The following is a 22,852-nucleotide window of genomic DNA, read 5'->3' on the forward strand; positions in this document are numbered from 1 at the left end:
GGCCGGCCGGCGACGAAAGTATGTTACTTAACAAAAAAACCTATGCATTTAATGTTATTTTGGACCATTATTCATATAGTAATCACATTAACTGAGCCCTTGAGTTGCCTGGAACAAAATAGTTACAGCATATATTTATTCATTTTAATATTAACACATCATTGATGCAATAACATTTGGACCCAATGTGCCTGATTTGACGCAAGGAAGCATCCTCAATGTGGGAGAGACCATTTAACAGGGGGTGTCAGCAGGTGGTGGACCTCACCTCCTCTAGGGGGGTCCGGGGGCATGCCCCCCCCGGGAAGATTTTTTTTTAAATGTTGAAGTTAAATGCATCAATCTGGTGCAAAATTAGGGAGTAAATCTATGGATATATCTCTGAATACCCATAAGAAACAGAACTGTAAACAGATTTACTTTTTCTTTCAACATTTATTTGAACAGCAAGTGGAGGCAAAAGTGACTGTACCCAAAACAATAAACCTGCTAGCTAACTAGCCTAAACTCAGTAACATAATGTGGGCAACACGTTCTTCTTCACAGCCGCGCGACCTCTGAGTCAGCCTTTTCTATCCTACGGGTACAGCCACTCGCCCTGATCCCCGTTTCCCTGCCAACCCCCCTCCCCTATGCAAGCCCCTCCCTCTGAACCCAGGGCTTGCTACCATACTGTATACTGTATACACAAACTATACAAAAACGCCTTTACGCTTTGGAGCTTGTTTATCCATCTGTAAGCAACTGCCAGCTAGGTCTCTCAGTCACTCACTCCTGATCGTTCACAGCGCAGTGACAGCTGCTACGGGCCTGATGTGTGAAAGTGAAACTATCTGATAGATAGAACATAGGTAGCCTATCAAAACGGCCCAGCCCAGCCCAGCAGGGTGTGGGCCACACCCCACCAGGGAGTGGCCGGAACACTTACAAATGTGGGCCGGAAGAATTTAGGCAAAGAAAAAAATAAAAATAAAAATGTTGTCCCTCCGGCCCACACACAGCACCAGTATTCCCAATGGCCAGTCCGCCCCTGGTCTGAAACCAGAGCCCAGTCTGCTCTGATTGGTTAGCTGGCTGGTTCTGTTGTGATTCTTCAATGCTTAGAGAAGTCACACCCCTTAGCCTATCACGTACAATGTCTTTTAGAGCTAGCCAATGAAGGCGCGAGACAGATTATTGATGTCATTATGTTACGGAAGTAAACAAAGGAGTCCAATGGAGGGGTGAAATTTGGGATTTTAGTCTTTGCAGACCATGTAAATGCACAAAAAACTAAATATAACACTACAGGAAAAGGAAAACTCCAAAAAACTGAATAGAGCCTCTTTAATATAATATTATGTTTCACAAAAAAGATCACATTTTTACATCATAAAATTCACAAAAGATATGGCTCTTCAGGGGTGGCCGTAAGGAACAATGGCCAATTCAACCTTTCATTGGATAAGATACATTATCCCAAGTTGCTCCTGATGGCATGGCTAAAGGTGTGAGTGAGTGTGTGTGAATGTGTAGCAGACTCTTCAATCAATCAATCAATGTTTATTTATATAGCCCAATATCACAAATGTTACATTTGTCTCAGTGGACTTCACAGTTTGTACAGAATATCAGTATGACAATACGACACCCTCTGTCCTTAGACCCTCACATCGTACAAGGAAAAACTTCCAGAGAAAACCCACAGTTTAAAGGGAAAAATGGGAGAAACCTCAGGGAGAGCAACAGAGGAGGGATCCCTCTCCCAGGACGCACAGACGTGCAATAGATGCCGTGTGTAAATTGAAAATATAATACATTTGCAACATAGGTAGTCCAAATGTTTGGAAATGCATGTGTGTATAATAGGAAGATGAATCCACGAGGATATCCATCCAGGACCCTCACTTCATCATTTCTTATTTTTTTCCCACCAGCAAATGAGCTGACACAGAATTTGGTTAGCATTTTACACAGGTGTCTAGATGAGTAAACAAGTTGTTCACTGCAGGTAAGGTCTTTATTAATGTGTTACTTGCTAAAGGCTGACCCCTGACCCTCCCAGTGGGACCCTTGCAGTGTCACATATATGTGCTGTATCAGCCTTCTTTCTTTTACTGGTCATGCAGAAATTCCTCTCTCCTTATTTGTTTAGCTAATTCCAATGGCCTTTTCCCAGTCGGCTCCTCCTGAGTTAGTTTGTCTTACAGCTTATGTCTCCAGCGTACTTCATCTAAAACAAATAAGAAAAAAAGATCATGAGTCATCCCTTCAAAGCTGCTGTCCATTTGGCTTATACGCCCCCCAATGACAAAATCCCCCAAGGTTCTATTTTGTTTCTTTTAAACAGTTCATGGTCCCAGACTTGGATGGCCATTTCATTACATCTACACCTGCACACATGCACACTCACATGCACACAAACAGTGCTCCTCATGAATGACATGTGGCATGGTAGGCCAGTACCAGTGTCTTTAAGAGGAGTCACTTACAACTACTTCAATATCGTAGACATTCCCACAGGAGCAATCTGGGGTTCAGTAGCTTGCCAAGGACACTTGTTGACGATATGATGTTTTTTTCTACACAGCTTTTGGAAATATTCACTATCACACTTATATCATGATAATGATATGAAAATAAATATCATGTAGAGATATAAATAGAAAGCAGCATAATTCTTACAAAGGACCCTCTAATCTAGTATGTATGTGTGTTTAAGTGCCCAGTGTTCAACATACTTTTAATGTATTAAAGATTTATATAATTCATAAACATTTCAAAGAAACATATCATTAGATGGAAATAGGTGAAACAACGTTGTGAAATGTGAAAGCTGCTGCAGACGCTTTTCACCCAGCATTTCCTTTAATTTCTAAATGAAAGGAAAGACAGAACATTCATATTGATGTCATTTGTGACTCTGGGAACCAACAACAGACCTGCACTCTGTGCATTAAAAGGACAACTCACATTTGAGGTGCTTTATAAACCTCAGATCCAGAGGAGAACAGCAGCCACCATGAGAGCTTCAGCCAAGGCGGGGGGGCTCCACTCGGCTCCACCTGCAGGAAAAAAACTGATTTAAAAAAGAATGTATAATATATATATATACATTTCTAGTTCTGTTGTAGTAGCCAAAGAATAGGAATCTGTCAACGAGCAATAGCTTGAATTCATGAATACAGTCTACATACATAATGTATTATTACAATACACAGTATTTCAATTTACTCTACATTTAAATATCTGGTTTTATTTGACGTCATTCTAATTTACCTGTTTATAATTTGGTTCAGTTATTTCTGCATTTTAAACTAAACCATTCTTTTGCACTTTTTATATAGTATATTATGTTGCATTGTTGGAGGAGCCTTAATATATATATATATATATATATATAATATAATATTAAATATCGCTGTAGCTATTGTGCATATGACATAAAGCCATTGAATCTTTGATTATTTTAATCACTCATTGATTACTGGCTCTGTTTGCTTGTATTATAGTTATTCAAAAATGTATTATCTATACAGGGTGGCTGTGGCTCAGTGGATAGAGTGCTGGACTTCAAATCAGGGGGTCACAGGTTCAAACCCCACTACTATGTCGTTATATCCCTGGGCAAGACACTCCTGTGGGGATTGCCCACAGTATTGAATGTATGCAAGTCTCTTTGGATGAAAGTGTCTAACAAATGACATGTAATGTAATCCTTTGTTTAAAGTGTTAACAATCATAAAACTTCCTGTAGAATGAATATCTCTTCATATGTAACAGAACAGGCCTTTTTCACATGAGACAGTTTGAATAGTCATACAGTAGTAGGTAAAAAAACAGACATTACTTAAAAAACACTACAGATGGCTCTACTACTGAGACATGTTAACAAATGTTCTGTGAAAAGGGCCTCTGGTATATTTGCAATACACTGTTAGTCCAGCAGGTGTCAGCAGCACCACATGATTAGGTTTATAGTAAATCTGACAAAATTGTACTTCCTGTGTGTCCCTGTGATTTTGGTCTGAAGAAGGCCCAATTCAAACCTATCCCTCCACCCTCACATTTAATGAAATAGTAAACTCCTTCTGTATCTTCAACTTGTTAACATCTGTCTCACAATACAAAATGTCTCCTACTTTGTACAGTTCACTTGAGGTTGTTGCAGGGAACCTTTTGCGCACAGCGTGATTTGAGGGACACAAACAGGGTTGCAAATAGCCAGGTAGGCCAGCTGGGTAAGTCAGAACGATTGCAGACTTCCTGTTGAAGGCTTTAATACATTCCGGTAGGTTTTAATAAGTTAGTTAGCTTTGCAAGTGCCCTCTTGGATGTCATTGGATTATGGAATAAGGCAGAAAATAAGATTTTGGCAAACACACGTATTGTTTAGCAGGATTATCTCCACATTAACATACATTTTGTCATTTCTGAAATGAAAATGCAATTGCCAGAAATGTTGTAGGTCAAAATAGGAAAATCTCTTGTTTGTGTTGACAGATCTTACTTATTTCAGGCATCTAACTAAAAGCACATTCAAAAAACCATTGACATTGAGGTAAGGGAACCAGAAGTAATTATACGCTAACTAATTTCCAGTTTAGGGTTACAGTGCTGCTAACAGCTAGCTATCTGCTCCTCAGCTCCACCCACAATCCACCTATTTGCCCATTTTAAGGCTAGCCAGGAGTTAGGCGGAGTCATCACTGTCAAGATGGCCACCACATACATTGGTCTACTCAACGGCTCTTTTAAAGCATTTTAGAGACTTCAAAAATGTATACAGTCCATGGTTTTAAATCAGGAAATTATCGGTTAAAGGATACACAGAACAATCAATTCTGCTATTAACTTACTCCGGTTTGAAGGGCAGGTGGTAGCCTGGATCTCGTTTGGAGCTGTGAGAAAGAAAGTGAAGTTTCACTTTTGTCAAAAAGACGTTTTGGAAAACACGCTACATTGCTTTTCCTTTCTTAACTGAGAGAATGGTTTGTTTTCCTCTATCTGATTAATCCTGTAGTGAAAAGTTAAATGTTCTTCCTTACCGTCAACATGTAAAGTAAGTTGGCAGATTCTATTGGTTGTCCCTCCACTTTCAAACACTTTTGCAAAAACATCGAAAACCTTTTGATTATCTTCCATCGTTGTGTTTTCAAGTTTGATTGAAACATGTCCTATTCTCATGTCCTGATGGAAGGCTGTGGTCCTGCCTCGATAAAGTCTGTCCACATGCTCTGGCATCTCTGTTCCTTTATCAAAAGAGTATAAAACCTTCTTGTTTTCATCCTGCCAGTAAAATCGTAGATTATGTAGGTCAGTTATATTTGTGTTCAACAAACATGGGAGTATCGTTGATTTCCCGACGGTTGTGTTGACTCGAGGAATCCCTGTTGCATCACACACTAAAAATAACAGAAACGTGATGGACAGCATGTTTTATGTTCATTAAGATTAAATCATTTGGTTCCCAAACTAAACAAATGCCATAGATAATGAATTATTCCTTTGTGTTCATGTCATGTACACACACACACACAGACACACACACACACACAGCAGACTTACCTAACAGGAGAAAGTAGGCCACTGATACAATAATCATTTTTTAGACGCTCACTTCAAACACGTAGACTGTGCTGGCTGCTAACATACACATGTTTGATGATCATAGGAAGTCCCCCTATAAAACCTTTGTTTCCTCTTCTGCGGACAATCAACCCTTCCTCTTTCCCCCGGTTGCGTTTGCTGACTAACCATATATATTTATAGAAACCGTCGCTTGAACATTGCAAATTATTTTCAAAGTCGCAATGAGGACAATGACAAAGTAACGTATGTATTCCTTTTTGGCACGATAAAGGGTGTGGTCAGTGTATACATTTAAGAAGAAGTAAGATGACTTCAAGTGGCCGGAAGTTACAGACTAACCACGTCATACTGAAGTCATCTGAGGATACGCTTCCCTAAAACATCTGAGGACACGCTTCCCTAAAACATTTCAATCAGGTTTTAAGTCCAACCACCGTACAGAGACTGCTGCAACTAAAACAATGAATGATCACCGACTCATCAATTTTGCAAATAAGGCCTCAATCCTTATTCTAGTAGACTTAAAGGTCACCTATTATACAAATTCCACTTTTTCATGTCTTTTATACATAAACATGTGTCCCCTCTTGGCCACTTTATGATGTCATAACGATTTTTTTTGGCTTGTGTAACCATTAGCCAATCACCAACCAAGGTAACACCCCCCACCTTATCACCTGAATCTCCTCCTAGAGCAGGGGTTCCCAAAGTGGGGGTCGCGACCCCCCGGGGGGTCTCAAGATCCCGAGTGGGGGTCGCGAGATGATTACAAAATAATTAATATATATATTAATATTATTAATAATAACGGGTGCATAGACATTATTCAGGGGCGGACTAGCCATCTGTATAATTTCCCCACACCGCAACACAGTCTCACTCCATAAACGTCCAGGAGCGTCAGGGTCCCGAGGCGTGCAGTTGGGACGCTCCTAGGCTCCTTCAGCTTCATAAAGGGACGCAAATAGCTTTCAACTGATTGCAATGTATTCCCATCTGCGGCGGGATTTGACACTCATGGAAGCACGGCATTCATTTGTGTCGGCTGCCCTTAAAGGCAATGTGAGCGTCCATTCCCATTGGATAACAGAGAATTGTACACCAGGAAGTAAGTATTCTCCTTACTGTCAAATTGATTTGACAGTGAAATCTCCACTACTCATCAACTCAAAAACACCAGATTATCCTTGTTGATTAAACGACATTGTTGAGGTTTAGGATGGCAGCTTATTCTTACGCTGCACTCGGAGAGAAATATAACTGTTTAGCCCTTGAGCATAATTTATTCCTCTGCTTCACAGGTGATTCCTTTGCTCAGCCGAGCTAACTTAGAAGAGAACAAAGATAGACAGTGTACACGTGCATCAGGTGAACACACCCTCATTTACATGACGCAAGCCTGGTCATTACGTAGCACGTAATACTACAGTGCCTCACAGTGGTACAATAACAGTATTACATCCCTATAGTACAGAATAGACACAATCTCTCTATACATACAATAACTGAGGACATACAGTATGTAAACATTTCCCTTAACAACCCCACTTGTTCTCAGGTTGCTGTATTCCAAAAATGTAAACAAAATGAAAATGTGGACCTCCTCACACATTTTAAACTCCAAAAACGATTCCTGCAAACTTCTTCCGGTTCAGCTTAGTTACAGGTTGTCATTATGTCTGCCACCATCTCTTCAGTACGGCAGTACACCAGAGTTACTTTCCCATCCTTTACAGTTGATCTTATGAAGTGGTACTTTATGTCAACGTGCTTGCACCTCTGTCTGCTTACAGGGTTTTTGGCTAGGGCAATTGTTCCCTGGTTGTCCTCATACACTACTGTTTGTGTATATTTGTAATCATCGATATCCTCCAGTAACTGCTCTAGATATATACACTCTTGTATAGTTGAGGCCAGAGCCATGTATTCCGCCTCACAGGTGGAAAGTGCCACTGTAGGCTGCTTCTTACTCTTCCATGAAACTAAAGAGCTGTTCTTACTGAGGCTTACACAATATCCTGTGGTACTGCGCCTGTCGGTGACATCAGATGCCCAGTCGGCATCACTGTAGGCTAGTAAGCCTAGCTTCTCACTATCGTTTCTTCTGAAACACAACTCTTTCTCTATAGTGCCTCGAAGGTATCTTAACACGTGTTTCACAGTTACCCACTGCTCCTCTGTAGGCTCAGCAAAATATTGTGATAGTTTGCTCACAACAAAACTTAAATCTGGCCTTGTACATGTGGTCAGGTATATAAGGCTGCCTACCGCCTCTCTGTACATCCTGACATCATCCATTTCCACTGCATTTTCTGTATAGTCAAGTTTTTGATCACAGGGTGTTTCTCTGGGTTTACAGTTTTGCATGTTAAACCTCCCCAGTATCTTGTTAAAATATTTTTCCTGTGACATCTTTACACATCCATCCGAATGTTTGAAATCGATACCCAGAAAATGTTTTAGGCTGCCTAAATCTTTCCTCTTAAATTTGGCAGAGAGCATCTCTTTCACTTCCTTCAGTATTTTGTCATTGCTAGCTGCAATGATCAGATCATCGACCCAGATGATTACAATCACCTTTCCACTTTCGGTCTCTTTGGCATAGACATAGTGGTCTGCTGGGTTCTGTGCAATATCGTCTTCAGTTAAACAATCGTGCAAAATCCTGTTCCAATTTCTACCGGATTGTTTTAGACCATAAAGAGATTTTTCTAGCTTACACACTAGACCTTCCCCTCTTTCTTCGTAACCCTCTGGTTGTTCAATATAGATTTCATAATCTATAGGAGCGTGTAAGTACGCTGTTTTTACATCCATCTGATGCAGTAGCAAGTCCTCCTGTGCTGCTTTCTGTAACAACACTCTTTCACTCGTCAAGCTGGCCGTGGGAAAAAGTCTCTCCATAGTCAATCCCCATCCTCTGGCTATAGCCTTTGGCCACAAACCTTGCTTTGTACTTGTCCATTCCCTCAATATCACTTTTGATAGAGTAAACCCATTTGCCCCCCACTGTCTTTTTGCCTTTTGGCAGATTTCTCAGGGTAAATATGTTGTTGTCGTTTAATGATTGGATTTCGTCATCCATGGCTTTGACCCACTCTTTTGAGTCAGTAGACGTCATATCCTCCTTAAATGTCTGTGGAATGCCACATACTGCTCTGTAGCAGTAGTCTATGGTAGTATAAATCACATCACTATCACTGTCTTCAGTTACAAAGTCCTTGAAGTGACTTGGTTTCCTTCTGTTTCTAGTCGGGTATCTCCCACCCTCAGATTCATCATCTGTCCCACTTGGTTGTGTTTGGCTACTGTCGTCAGACATAGTTACTGGACTGTCACTTTGTGCAATAGTCTCTTTAGCATTCTCTGTCCTCTCATTTATCTCCTGTGTGACCCTGCTAGCCCTAGGCTGCCTCACACTGTCTTTGTCATCATTTGGGTCTGACCCAAATGTCTGTGTCTGTTTCTCCACAGTTACCTTGTTTTACAAACTTGACTAGCCTGTGCTTTTGTACTTTCTCAGTATCTGGGTGATAGACCAAATACGCGGGGCTGTTCTTGTCATAACCCACAAAACGCCCCTGATCACACCTGGAATCAAGTTTTCCCTTGTCCTGTTTGTGTGTGTAACATACAGACCCAAACTTCTGCATTGTAGAGGGGTTAGGCTTTTTATCTGTCAGCATCTGGTAAGGGGTTTGTCCTGTATGCCTGTTAAAACATATGTGACACACTATGGCTGCTGTTTGGACTGTGTAGTTCCATAACTGTTTTGGTAGCTGACTTTCAGTTAGCATACACCTACCCATCTCAAAAAGAGTACGCCAGCTTCTCTCAGCTGTACCGTTCTGGTGGGGTGAGTACGGGGCTGACGTCTCATGTCTTATCCTATTTTTCCTTAACAACGTTTGGAAATCCCTGCATGTGAACTCTGTGCCGTTGTCTGACCTTATACACTTCACTTTCCCGTATGGGGCTGTATCTGCTAGGAATGTTTCCGTTGCCTGTAGCGTGTCACTTTTAGTTTTTAGAAAATATACAAATATTGCACCCGAGTAGTCATCAGTGAATGACTGTACATATTTGTAATCATCTCTTGACTCTGTAGCTACTGGACCGGCTAGGTCCGTGTGTACCATTTGTAATGGAGCCTTTGCTCTACTATCAGGGTTTCAATTTCTGGTTTGTGCAAATTTCCCCTGAATACACACCTCACATTCTTGGTCGGGTCTATCTGTTTTGCCCTTGATCCGCATACCTTCAACCACATTTTGCATTTGTAGCACATCGTCATAATTACAGTGGCCTAGTATTTCATGCCACGTCTGTACATCATGGCAAGCATTGCATTTGTCACTATTCTCACCTTCAGTGTGCAAATAATACAACCTGTTGTACACATGAATGTCAAACCTGGTACCGTCTTTGTGTATCAAAGCGTCTTTTCCCTGCTTGAAAACGACCGTGGCTCCGCTGGCGGTCGCTGCCTTCACTGAGACGATGTCCTGGGGATATGACGGTATAAACAACGCCTTTTTCAGCATAGTGGTATGTCGCCGTCCTCCGCTGTCGACCAGGCAAACCTCTGCTTCTCCCTTGCGTTGAGCGACGCCGTTGCACCGGATACCGTCTGCCAGCTCCACGCAGTGTGTCTCTGGCTTGAACGTGTCATCGACGTTTTTGAACTTGGTGATGTCCGTGATGATGTGTGAGGTTGCTCCTGTGTCGACCATCAGGCCCTTCTCCTGGATGCTGCGTGCTGGCTGCCGCTGGACCCTGTTTTCTCCGTCTCTGATCCTGAAGACGTAATCTGCGTCGCCGCCGCCGTCATCTTCTTCTGAGACTTTTCTCGCGCCATCTTGTCTGTCTTTATGCCTGCACGTGGCGTCTTTGTGTGTGTCACTTTTGCATTGACTACACTATGTCTTCTGCCGACACACTCTCGCTCGGTGGCCTTTTGTGCCGCACTTAAAACTCACAATATCGGCATTGTCACTGTTCCTGTCTTATGCACCTTGCTTGGCGGGCCGCCGTCCGGGTCTCGCTTGAGTCTTCATCACGTTATCACTCGACTCTGTCGTGCTTAATTTCTCTGTGTCTTCAAAACTCCTTAGCTTTGTCCTGAACTCTGGAAACGTTATATTGTCATCATTATGTGCCACGTGTATTGCAAATGGCCTAAACATCTCAGGCAGTCCTTTTAAAACCATGGCTATCAATAGGCCGTCGCCTAACGTTTCACCTGCATTCCGTAGCGCAGTGTTGGTGGTTTCTGCCCGTATGATATAGTCTTTGACACTTTCACTGTGCGTCTTCTGAAGCGATGTCAACATGGTATACAAGTTTATTATCCGGGGTTTTCCCCTCCCGGCATAATATCCCCTTAATATCTTTAAGGCTTCTCTTGCAATGGGCTCATAACCTGTTGAGGTTTAGGATGGCGGCTTATTCTTACGCTGCACTCGGAGAGAAATATTGGATACGGAGACGATGAACTGTTTAGCCCTTGAGCATGATTTATTCCTCTGCTTCACAGGTGATGCCTTCGCTCGGCCGAGCTAACTTAGAAGAGAACAAAGATAGACAGTGTACACATGCATCAGGTGAACACACCCTCATTTACATGACGCAATCCTGGTCATTACGTAGCACGTAATACAGTGCCTCACAGTGGTACAATAACAGTATTACATCCCTATAGTACAGAATAGACACAATCTCTCTATACATACAATAACTGAGGACATACAGTATGTAAACATTTCCCTTAACAGACATTGATAGGTTTTTAGAACATTTTCTTGTTGCCCCAGCTGGTCGACACCTCTTTTAGCAGAAACAAAGGCTACATTAATGTATTAAATCGATGTTAATCCAGGTGGATGTGGAATTAACGGACGTGACGTTGTGTGATTGCGTTGCCAGGCAACAGCTTTGGTTCATGTTAATTTACAAACTCTTCAACTACAACCGTAGTTATATTTAAAAACATGTTAGAAGGCCTCACAAAATACTTTAATTTAAATTAAAATTGAAATGTGAAGGAATGTGTGTACAACAAAATACATCCTTACGAAATACGAAACCGGAAACAGGCGGAGGCAAGATACTCAGCTCGATTTAGCTGCAAAGCACGCTGGGATTTGGTGTTTATAAAATGTGAAATCCGAAAACATATTTTAAAAATAAAATACATTATTCAGAGTGTGCTTTCTTTTCTCTTTCAAAGTCATCACATAACGGCGTTGTAATACACGGTTCGGCGGCATTAAATATGAAATATCTGCCGTAGTTGTATATTTATAGAGCCCTGATGAGAAACATGAGGGCTTTGTAAAGACAAACAGGAGGAAATGCCGCCAAACTGAAAACGTGACGTGGATCCTAAATACATCAGCACTTAAACAACATCTTACATTTCTTTTCACACAATACGCCTCCTTGTAGTATCAACAATAATTCGGCTTTTATATTTGATCCAATTGGTAGATTGACTGTATTTACACCATAACGGTGCACAGCTGATAGAAACGGGCACCTAGTGGTTAAAGCGCGTTATTGCATTTTTATTATTTTTATTATTAGATATTAATAGAATCCCTATAAAGTATATTCCTTACTCGTTATTCTCTGCTAATAGTTAATTAAAGACTGTATATAATGACTATTTTGCACATCCCTTTCAAGATTTCAAGATGTTCTAAGGTTTATTGACATATACACATACACATATATACAACTACGGTGTAATTATGCAAAGAATGAAAAACTTGGGTCGCAGGTTCCTCAACAGTGCATTACAAGACGTCTACAGTATCAATATGTGTGTATACCTCCACCATTAAACTGTCATATTGTGCACATTTCTTATACTATCTACATACATCTTATAAGAGTAGTACATGTATAATATCAGTTAAAATAAGTGCTTAAACATAGTTAACATTGCTATGTTTTAGCAATTGTTTAAGCAGATCATGTAAGTGTATTTCAAGTGTACTATGTATTAATTTATTGAGCTGTACTCAAATCAGGTTTTAAAATGGTTTGACTGATAGAGATCATGCAATGTCATTATTTGTTTATTGATTGTTATGAACCTGCCTGAGGACCACAGATGGAAACTAGCTATTAGCTATAATCTGGCATATTGCATCTCTTCTCTTTGCTGAGATTAATGTTTTTGTATGCATGGTCCTTCTATAAATAAATACAAATACACCGTAGTTGTGTCTACTATGATTTGTCAATAAACCTTAAAAATCTTGAAATTTTGAAAGGGATGTGCAAAATAGTCATTATATACAGTCTTTAATTAACTATTAGTAGAGAATAACGAGTAATGAATATACTTTATAGGGATTCTATTACTATCTAATAATAAAAATAATAAAAATACAATAACGCGCTTTAACCACTAGGTGCCCGTTTCTATCAGCTCTGCACTGTTATGGTAAATAATGTCAATCTACCAATTGGATCAAATATAAAAGTCAGCTGAATTATTGTTGATACTGCAAGGAGGCGTATTGTGTGAAAAGAAATGTAAGATGTTGTTTAAGTGCTGATATATTTAGGATCCACGTCACGTTTTCAGTTTGGCGGCATTTCCTCCTGTTTGTCTCAAGCCCTCATGTTTCTCATCAGGTCTCTATAAATATAAAACTACGGCAGATATTTCCTATTTAATGCAGCCGAACCGTGTATTACAATGCCGTTATGTGATGACTTTCAAATAGAAAAGCAAACACAGTCGGAATAATGTATTATTTTATTTTTAAAATATGTTTTCGGATTTCACATTTATAAACACCAGATCCCACCGTGCTTTGCAGCTAAATCGAGCTGAGGATCTTGCCTCCACCTGTTTCCGGTTTCGTATTTCGTAAGGATGTATTTTGTTGTACACACATTCCTTCACATTTCAATTTTAATTTAAATTAAAGTATTTTGTGAGGCCTTCTAACATGTTTTTAAATATAACTACGGTTGTAGTTGAAGAGTTTGTAAATTAACATGAACCGAAGCTGTTGCCTGGCAACGAAATCACACAACGTCACGTCCGTTAATTCCACATCCACCTGGATTAACATCGATTTAATACATTAATGTAGCCTTTGTTTCTGCTCAAAGAGGTGTCGACCAGCTGGGGCAACAAGAAAATGTTCACAAAACCTATCAATGTCGTTTAATCAACAAGGATAATCTGGTGTTTTTGAGTTGATGAGTAGTGGAGATATCACTGTCAAACCAATTGAAAGTAAAGAGAATACTTACTTCATGGTGTACAATTCTCTGTTATCCAATGGGAATGGACGCTCACATTGCCTTTAAGGGCAGCCGACACAAATGAATGCCGTGCTTCCATGAGCGTCAAATCCCGCCGCAGATGGGAATACATTGCAATCAGTTGAAAGCTATTTGTGACCCTTTATGAAGCTGAATGAGCCTAGGAGCGTCCAAACTGCACGCCTCGGGACCCTGACCAAGCGTCGCTCCTGGACGTTTATGGAGTGAGAGTGTGTTGCGCACCGAGGCTCCCCCCGTTGACAATCCACTAGCGCAGTGTTTCTCAAACTTTTTCATACAGGACCACTTAACCAATACAAATTTCCAGCAAAATCTAAACCAATAAGTGTTTTAGCACACCAGGTGACGCATATGAACGAATCAAGTTGTCAGAAATTGACACCAGTCAATGAGATTTCGTTTCTTGGTTTAACACCCCTTTGTACTTTCACGATTGGTTGCTGATACAAAGGAAATGACCATATTTGGATCCGATGAGATTGTGCAGGAGAGACGGAGCTTTCCAACGATACCTCAGGTTACATGGTGCAAACAGCGGTCGCGGTACTTTACTTTACATTACAATGCTAACTTTTGGTGAATTTAGGAGAAACCTACGGACGCAAATATTTTGTACGTTTTCCTTCCAAAAGCCCCCCCCCCGGATAATAACCAGTTAAGGCACCCTTAACTGGTTCAGAACATGTATTACTTTAAAGACAATGTGATGATAGTAATGTAGACCATATGTCCAAAAGGTATGGCATATCCTCTGGTGTTGCACAAGGTCCCCTCTCATTTGCATTATTTTCTACACCAACACACTATGCTCCCTTACCACCTGCCTAAAGGGGAGAAACGTTCTACTTTCACAAGATGAGGTGACTTTTATTTTCAAACTCTGCACATACATCACTAAAGTTTAGTTTTTGCTATGGTGACAGGGGGCTGCAGTAGCTTCATCATGCATTCATAAAAGCTGCTGTGTTCTGTACTTCACCTCAAACAACAACAACAATATATGGTTTTCTTTACTTAGGCGAGAGTGGGGTAAGATGAGCCAATCTTTACCTATGTTGTCCTCTTGGCAAGGAAAAGTGAGATATGAGTCAAATGACAACAATAACCTTTATTTCAGGATGTCATCTGTTAATCAAATAATGCATCCATCACAAAGGGCCATGAAGATATGAAAAATACCTGTGAAAAACAATTGTCTTGTGGCTATATATCATCCTTTCTCTGCGTCTACCTGCTTTGGTGTCTGCACTGAAGAGACACCTCATCAACATTATAAATCATGTTTGGAGGGAATTAATGCCTGTAAACCAAACGTGAAAGAGCCAGATCAGAATCAGATTACCTATACAGCCCTGTATATCCTCGTCAATGCAGCTGGTAGGTCAGGGGTGGGGAACCTCCGGCCCCTGGGCCGTATGTGGCCCGCGAGACCATTTGGTACGGCCCTCGAGGTAATTTATAAACACACGCAAAAAATAAAAAAAATCTAGACAGGCGCAAAATAATTAAACAAGCGAGTGCCTGTTTTTCCTGGCCAAGGTCAGGGTCCTTGAACACTACACAAGCCTAACGTGTCATCACGTGGTATACAGTATGTCTCGTCAGACAGGGGTGTAGTTCTGACGGAGAGCACAAGAACGCCACTCCGGCACTTTAAAAATTGCAGTACCCATAAGGACAGTGGCGGTTCTAGACCAATTTGACTGGGGGGGCCAAGCTGGGGCCAGTTATCTTCTGAGGGGGGCACAATAAATGCAGGACGAAAAAGACAAAGACATTATGAAGTAATTGCGCATAAGAAAACAAAATGCAATATAGTTATTGGTATTTGTTTCATTACACACACATTATTATATGCTCACCTTTAACCTTTGTGTGCTGTTTGGGTCTGTGGGACCCATTTTCAGTTTTTACTAAAATAAATGTTATGCAATTTAATTATTTGAACCTGCTTTATTTGGGGACACTCTAGGGGTGTCCCTTGGGCACTGGCGGTTCTACGGGGTGGCACAGGGTGGCAGCTGCCACCTCAGAAAAATGCCTTGCCACCCAAGCTGCCACCCCAGTTGGCAGCTTTGTTTTGAAAGAAAAGTTGTGGCTCACCGGACATTTATGAGAGAAAAGCTCTAATGTCCGAGTGCAAGTGAATGCAGCACAAGACGTGAGCCTTGTAACCCCTCCCCCGGTCCTGGCGCGAGCCTGGAAATATGATTGGCGGCGATTTCATTTGAACGGGGGACAGCGCAAAACGAGAAGCATTTCGGATCCAAGTAGACGGAAGGAATGAGGTGTTTGTGGTCTACAATGACAGAGGAGAGCCTGTCAAGTTTGGCTGTAAGGTAAGGCAAGGCAAGGCAAGTTTATTTATATAGCACTTTTCTGTATGCGACAATTCAAAGTGCTTTACAAAACAAATTAAAAGACTTTTTAGGATAAATACAGTAAAAACACATGGGCATTTTACAACAGGCATTACAAAGCAAAGATAATACAATAATAAAAATAAACACCACAGGTATACAATACGTTTAAAAGGCATAGGCCTACTGTAGTGTGAATATGAGCATCTCAATTAAAAGCAGCCAAAGAGATATGTTTTTAGTCTCGATTTAAAAATAGTAAGCGTTTCTGCGGACGTGCATGATTTGGGTAGTTTGTTCCAGAGTGTCGGGGCATAATAGCTAAATGCTGTCTCTCCATTTTTTGTTTTCACTCTCGGAACCGATAGCAGACCCGTCCCAGAAGACCTGAGGCACCTTGATGGCTCGTAATTATGTAGCAGTTGAACAATATACTTTGGTCCTAAACCATGTAATGATTTTAAAAAATAGCAATAGTAGCTACTTTAAAATAAATTCTTTGGCCGACTGGAAGCAAATGTAAAGACTTCAGAACCGGACTGATGTGATCCACTCTTTTAGTGTTAGTGAGGACACGTGCAGCAGCGTTCTGAATCAGCTGCAGCTTTCTGATGGATTTTTTTGTCAGCCCTGTGAATACACTATTGCAGTTGTCGAGTCTACTAAATATAAAAGCATGGACAAGCTTTTCTAAGTCCTGTTGTGACATTAGTTTTTTCAATCCTCGATATGTTCTTCAGGCTGTACTCAGCATTGAATCAAAATGCACCATAGCTTTAAATCTTAATACGTTTGTGAGAAGTTTTGCTGAACACGATGGTAATCGCCACATTCAGCTGTTAAGATGATGGCCTTAGGTGTGTGAGTATATTTATATATTTTTTTTTTTCTTTGTGGGGGTCTGCTCCCAAAAAACTGTTTTAAGTCCAGAGAAAGTCAAATAAGACGGTGTGTAAAACTACACTGCCCAGCCAAAAAAAAGTAACCACTTTGATTTAACTAGGCCAGTAGGTAAGGGCTTTCCACTGGATAATAACTGCAGCGATGTATATGTTTTAGCTGAATACACGTTTTTTAACCCTAACTGATGCAGTTAGTCACTTTTTTAATGTTTGTTCTCTCTGATGTAAAGTCAAGGATGTAACTGTTTGCAATGAAGTTGTGCGGCGCTGAACTGTTCCTTTGAATCTTTTGATATATGATATAATTACTTGTCTTTCAAATTTGGTGAGCAAGTATCTTGAGGAACATTCATCATTAACTCCTCCAAAAAATATAGTTTATTTAATAATAACACTGAATATGTGAATCATAACACTGATTGACAGCTGATAGAAAGTATATGATTGTTAATAATATCATATTCATACAGACACACATCGATGAGACAGTTAATTAACGTACTTATTCTAGCAGTCTGCATAGATTTGGTACCCAGGCGGGTCTAAGAGACAAACACATTCAGTTATTGTTCAGTTAAAATTCATTAAATTACACCTGCCACCTTATATATTTATATTTAAGGCTTTACTGATGTGCCACAATAGTCTCACCAAATGTTATTTAGTTAAAATATTAATATTTTGGCTTTCCAACTTAACATTAATTGATATGACTGCGATTAAATCAGCATACACTTCTGCCAGGGGATGCCACCCCTGAAATTCTCCTGCCACCCTCTTGCCACCCAACGAATATTTTTCTAGATCCGCCCCTGCCCCTGGGAAGATTTTTAAATGTTGAAGTTAAACGCATTAAGGACTAATCAATCCACTTAAGGGCTATTACTCATTAAGCATCAGCATGTTAGCATGTCAACATTAGCATATAGCTTTAAGCAAACACACCAGGGTTTTTTCTAGAAAAATATATTATGAGGGCGCTGATCTGTGCCTCTTACAGCCTCACTCTCCAAATCACATTGCACTGCAACTGGACAAACTCACATGAAATCTGAATACAACTAGGTATATTTATTCATAACTACGGAGCCCCTAAAGGGACATGGAAAAAAAAAAAAATGGAGAGAGAAAAAAAATAAAGTCAGGAAAACGGATTCGTTTCTCGTGCGCACGAGAAACGAATCCGTTTTCCTGACTTTATTTTTTTTGAGAAAGTTACCGATGTACCAAGGAGGAAGTGGAACACACATTAGACAACCATTTCATTGCAGACTGTTATGTTTACGTGGGGAAATGACAGAGCATACATTATTTGAGATAGACTATATTTTGAAGTCAGACTTAATTTTATGGACATTTCGGCCAGGGGTGTAGAGCTATTGGTTTAAGCACAGGATTGGCAAAACAGGAGAGTTTGTAAACCAGTCTGCTTTGATCTATGAATTAATGTCCGTGACTCGCAGAGTACCTGCTTCCCCCGCAGCTTTTTTATAGGGAAACAAACACTCAGAACACACACACAGAGCCAGTGGCGGACTGCCCCACCTCCCCCCCCCCCCCCTGTTGACAGTTTACGTCGGCTGGGCAGGGTGAGATTCCCGGGCTGATTTTTAGTCCCAGTCCGCCCATCATGCGTCCTGATGACCGGCGATCTCCTTCATAAAACTAATAAAAGGGGGAGTAATCGGGCAGTTCGGTGTGTGTGTAGAGGTGTGTGTGGTTAAAACGGCCTGTGGTCACTCTTTATAGCTGTTCAATGAAGGTAAACACAGAAGGCGGTGCGTAAAAGCTCTTTGAGCGCTGGTGCTGCTCTTCTCTGAGTTACACGTCCCGCTGCCTCCTGGAGTGACCACACACCCCTGGCCGAAATGTCCTTAAAGTGAAGTCTGAGTACGAAATATATCTCAAATAATGCACTGTCATTTCCCCACGTAAAGATAACAGTCTGCAATGAAATGATTGTGTCTGTGCGCTTCACTTCCTCCTTGGCGCACCGGTAACTTTCTCCCCAAAAAAAAGTCAGGACAACGGGTTAGTATCTCGTGCGCACGAGATACTAACCCGTTATCCTGACTTTTTTTTTTCTCTGTTTTTTTTTTTTTTTCTTCATGTCCCTTTAGGGGCTCCGTACATAACATCGCTCTGCATACTCAACCTTTTTCTGACATACTACAAGGTGTGATATTATGGGTTTTCAAACATTACAATTTTTCTCCCATTAATGCATGATGTTTCAGCTACAAGGATATCCTTAGAACTTAGCAAAGCATTTGTTTTCTGCATATTTGAAATGTGGGTCGGTTTCTGCTCTGTTCAGAACAATGAGGTGCTTTTTCAACAAAACAATCAAAACCAGAATTTACAGTAGACAATGTGTCAGTCAGTTACTGCCTGAATGCACCTGAGGGTGAACAGATAACCTCAAACGCACCTCTTGAAGTGTCCTTTTTCTGTTTTGGTTGTTTTCTTGGACTCAGTTTCCTTTGCCATTACTTAAGCCCATAGTGCACTTTCATTCATCAGTTCTTACAATTTTTTCTTTTAACCACAATAGAATAAATCATCCACATGCATGTACACATCAGCGTGTCCAGTTGTTTACTGGGGTGGCCCAAGTGGGGCACTGACACCTGGGGGGAACATGAAGTATGTGCACAAGATCTTAAAGGACAGCATGTTTACCTTTGCTTCCTTTTTAATAATTTGAAAATTACAACACACACACCAGGGGTTTTTCTAGAAAAACATAGTATGAGGGCGCTGATCTTGTGATATGAATCCTGGCGAGCGTCCGTATACAAGATGGTGCGGCCAACGTAAACAACAACGCGACGTCGGAGCTCCGGAAAAAAAAGAGCTGTGTATGCCGTCTGGCGCTCAATTTGACACGATTTTCATATTTTTGGAGTAACTATCCAGTTTTTGAGGAATAGAACAATTGTTTTCAGGGATCACTTTAAGTAAGAGGGCGCAGCACACGTTCGTAGTTGTGTAAATACACAGCTGAGAGCTGCCGTTTCATTCAGACTGTTTAAAAAACGGTAACAACGGACTATTTTTCTTGGCGGATGCATGTCAATTTAAATCAATACATACAACTATTTTTTAAATCATTACAACTATTTTTTAAATCAATAAAAAAACATTTTCTAAATCCATAAAAGCATTTAAATTAATATTGGGAGTCATGTCGTTACTTTGTTGAGAATGTGGCCATGTAATAAGCGGGATAATTTGCAGCGACTTGTTCCTTATGGGGAAAATAACACCCGTCATGTGTGTGTAGAGGTTTGTGTGGTTAAAACACTTTCATGAAGTGAAGGAGGTTTTCCTTCTATAAAACAGCTGTGGGCAGCAGTGAGTGTCACGGACATGAATTCATAGATCAAGGCAGACTGGTGCACACACTCTCCTGTCCTGCCAGGCGCCACGCCCGTTCTAAGCCGTGTCCCTCACTCACATCCCAAGCTGCATCCCCACAAGTGTATTATGTTGTTACATCGTTTCAGATGTTATGTTTCAGTTGTGCTCTGTCTATGTTCGGTGATGCAAACTTGTCACCTTTCGGCGAAATTCGCCGTTTTGAATCCAAAATAGGTCGTTTGTGTGATTCATGTAGATCAGCAATACAACTATTTTTGGGGTATGGGGGGGGTCTGGGACCCGGAGTAATCTGCGGCCGTGAGCTGTCATGTGCCATCATGACACGCATGGTGTTCTTTTTTTATATATTATAATGAAGTACGAGCTGTGTGCTCGAGTCTTCCTGCCTGTCGGCTCTGCTCATGGATGTATAATAAGGCTCTGCTGCTCCGAGATGATGGTCTAGCTTCAGCAGCTACATTACCTACGGGTGCGTTCGTTAATATTAACTGTGAGTCCGGAGTCACTGTGGCACAGACTGGACCGCTGGTGAACAGCTGTTAGAACGGGCCATTCAGGTGTTCAGAGCAGAGCTCCCTGTTGGAGCGGCAGAGCGTGATGTGAACTGAAAAGTTTTTATGTGGCAATATTATTGAAGGAATCGTTGAGCTAGCTAGCATACATTGTCACAATCTGCTAACGTTAGCTTTAGCCTTCTATTTATAATAGTTTTTTTCAAAGGCTATAAACAGAGGTGGTATAAGTATATATATATATATATATTGTACTTGAGTAAAAGTAGAAGCACTCAGGTCTTGTACTTGAGTAAAAGTAGAAGCACACAGATCTTGTAGAGTAAAAGGAGAAGTACTCAGATCTTATACTTGAGTGAAAGTAGAAGTACTCAGATCTTGTACTAGAGTAAAAGTAAAAGTACTCAGATCTTGTACTCGAGTAAAAGTAGAAGTACCAAAGTGTAGGAATACTCTGTTACAGTAAAAGTCCGGCATTCAAAAATGTTCCTAAAGTAAAAGTAGAAAAGTATTCTCATCAAAATATATATTGAAAGTAGCAACAGTAAAAGTAGTCATTGTGCAGATTGGTCCATTTCAGAATAATAGATATGATATGTTTTATAATGATTGATCATGAAAGTGTTCTCAAAGCTGCTAAAGGTGCAGCTAGTTTGAATGACTTTGTATACTGCAGGGTAGCTTGTGGATTTACTCCAGGTGGAACCAGCGCCGTATAGATAGAAGAGTTACGACAGCGGGCTGCAACTAACGATTATTTTGGTAGTCGACTAATCAGTCGATTATTTTTTCGATTAGTCGACTAATCTAACGATTATTTCTGTCACACCCTCCATCTCTGCTTCCTGTGGGCACGGCTCCTTTTCCGGGCTCCAGTGCATGTTTTACCTCAAGTCTGCACACCTGTGAATGTCACCCTGTTGTCCAGTCCCTCTGCCTTAACATAACATGAACATCATTTATTCTTGTCATTTCGCAGACCCTTGTTAATTATTATTTTAAGTTTGGAATTAATTACAGCGTCCATAAAGCTCTAGTGTGCTCTACTACGCTGTAAGCTTGGCGCTGTTTAGCAGCTCGTTGGTGGACACGCAGCCTCAACATAACTGAAATAGCGTTTGCTTAGCAAGCATTAACCATGAGACGTTCTGTTTTCCAACATGTAAGCTAACGTAAACATGACTATGGCTAACTTGCTCAAACTTACCCATGATCCAAAGTAGCAGCCTCACGGTTCCAGGGTGCTTGCGTTTTAAATGCTCGTGCATCACTGTAGTGCTGCCGTGGAATGCCAATTCCCCTTTACAAATTCTGCATTTCACTGACTTCTTTGGCTTGTCGTCTGTGAAATACTCCCACACTTTCGAAACTCTCGGTCTCGCTTTTTTGAGCTCTTCATCACCCTCATTCTCTCTCCTTTCCGCCATCGTTCGTATTCTTTCTTCTTTGTTGTTAGTACAGAATGCAGTCATGGCAGACAATGGAGAGTATACTGCCCCCAGCACTTCCTGTAGTGCATTGCAGTTACAAATGAACATTTGCGCAGTTTTGAATTAACGTTACCGGCTCTCTGATTGTTTTTATACGACGCGTCGACACTAAAATTCCGCGTCGACGAATTTTTATGATCGACGTCGTCGATTATGTCGACTAATCGTTGCAGCCCTGTCCAAAAACGGTTATCGTCACGTGGTTCATGTGGAAGAGGATCGTTCCCCGGAAGTTCATGGCGGGCAATGTGAATGCATTGATAACAGGAGATAGAACTACGATTTTCACTTTTTTAAGTGATAATATTAGGATTAGTGTGAAC

At 40.9% G+C, this 22,852-nt stretch overlaps 1 protein-coding gene and 1 long non-coding RNA gene across 6 annotated transcripts in view; one reads left to right on the forward strand and one right to left on the reverse strand.

The window, feature by feature from the left end:
• The window catches only part of LOC307028307, a 378,320-nt gene that overhangs the window by 266,402 nt on the left and 89,066 nt on the right, over nt 1-22,852 (forward strand). The window lies entirely within an intron of this gene.
• LOC307029560 (uncharacterized protein) lies at nt 1,310-22,721 on the reverse strand. 5 transcript variants are annotated; one of them, XR_013805399.1, is made up of 6 exons: nt 5,548-6,465; nt 5,322-5,384; nt 5,028-5,231; nt 4,839-4,880; nt 2,953-3,044; nt 1,310-2,212 (listed from the first exon to the last, which is right to left on the reverse strand). XR_013805399.1 is itself a non-coding variant. In XM_079665642.1 (5 exons), the coding sequence occupies exons 1-4, from the start codon at nt 22,575-22,577 to the stop codon at nt 2,974-2,976; spliced, it is 648 nt and encodes a 215-aa protein (XP_079521768.1). In that variant the 5' UTR covers nt 22,578-22,708; the 3' UTR covers nt 1,310-2,212; nt 2,953-2,973. The 5 variants fall into 5 exon arrangements, 2 of the variants coding, with proteins under 2 accessions (XP_079521768.1, XP_079521769.1); XR_013805400.1 differs by having other exon boundaries at nt 5,322-6,464; XR_013805401.1 differs by having other exon boundaries at nt 5,028-5,384; nt 5,548-6,462.

The sequence above is a fragment of the Notothenia rossii genome (genome assembly GCF_949606895.1).
Source record: "Notothenia rossii genome assembly, chromosome: 2".
NCBI lineage: Eukaryota > Metazoa > Chordata > Actinopteri > Perciformes > Nototheniidae > Notothenia > Notothenia rossii.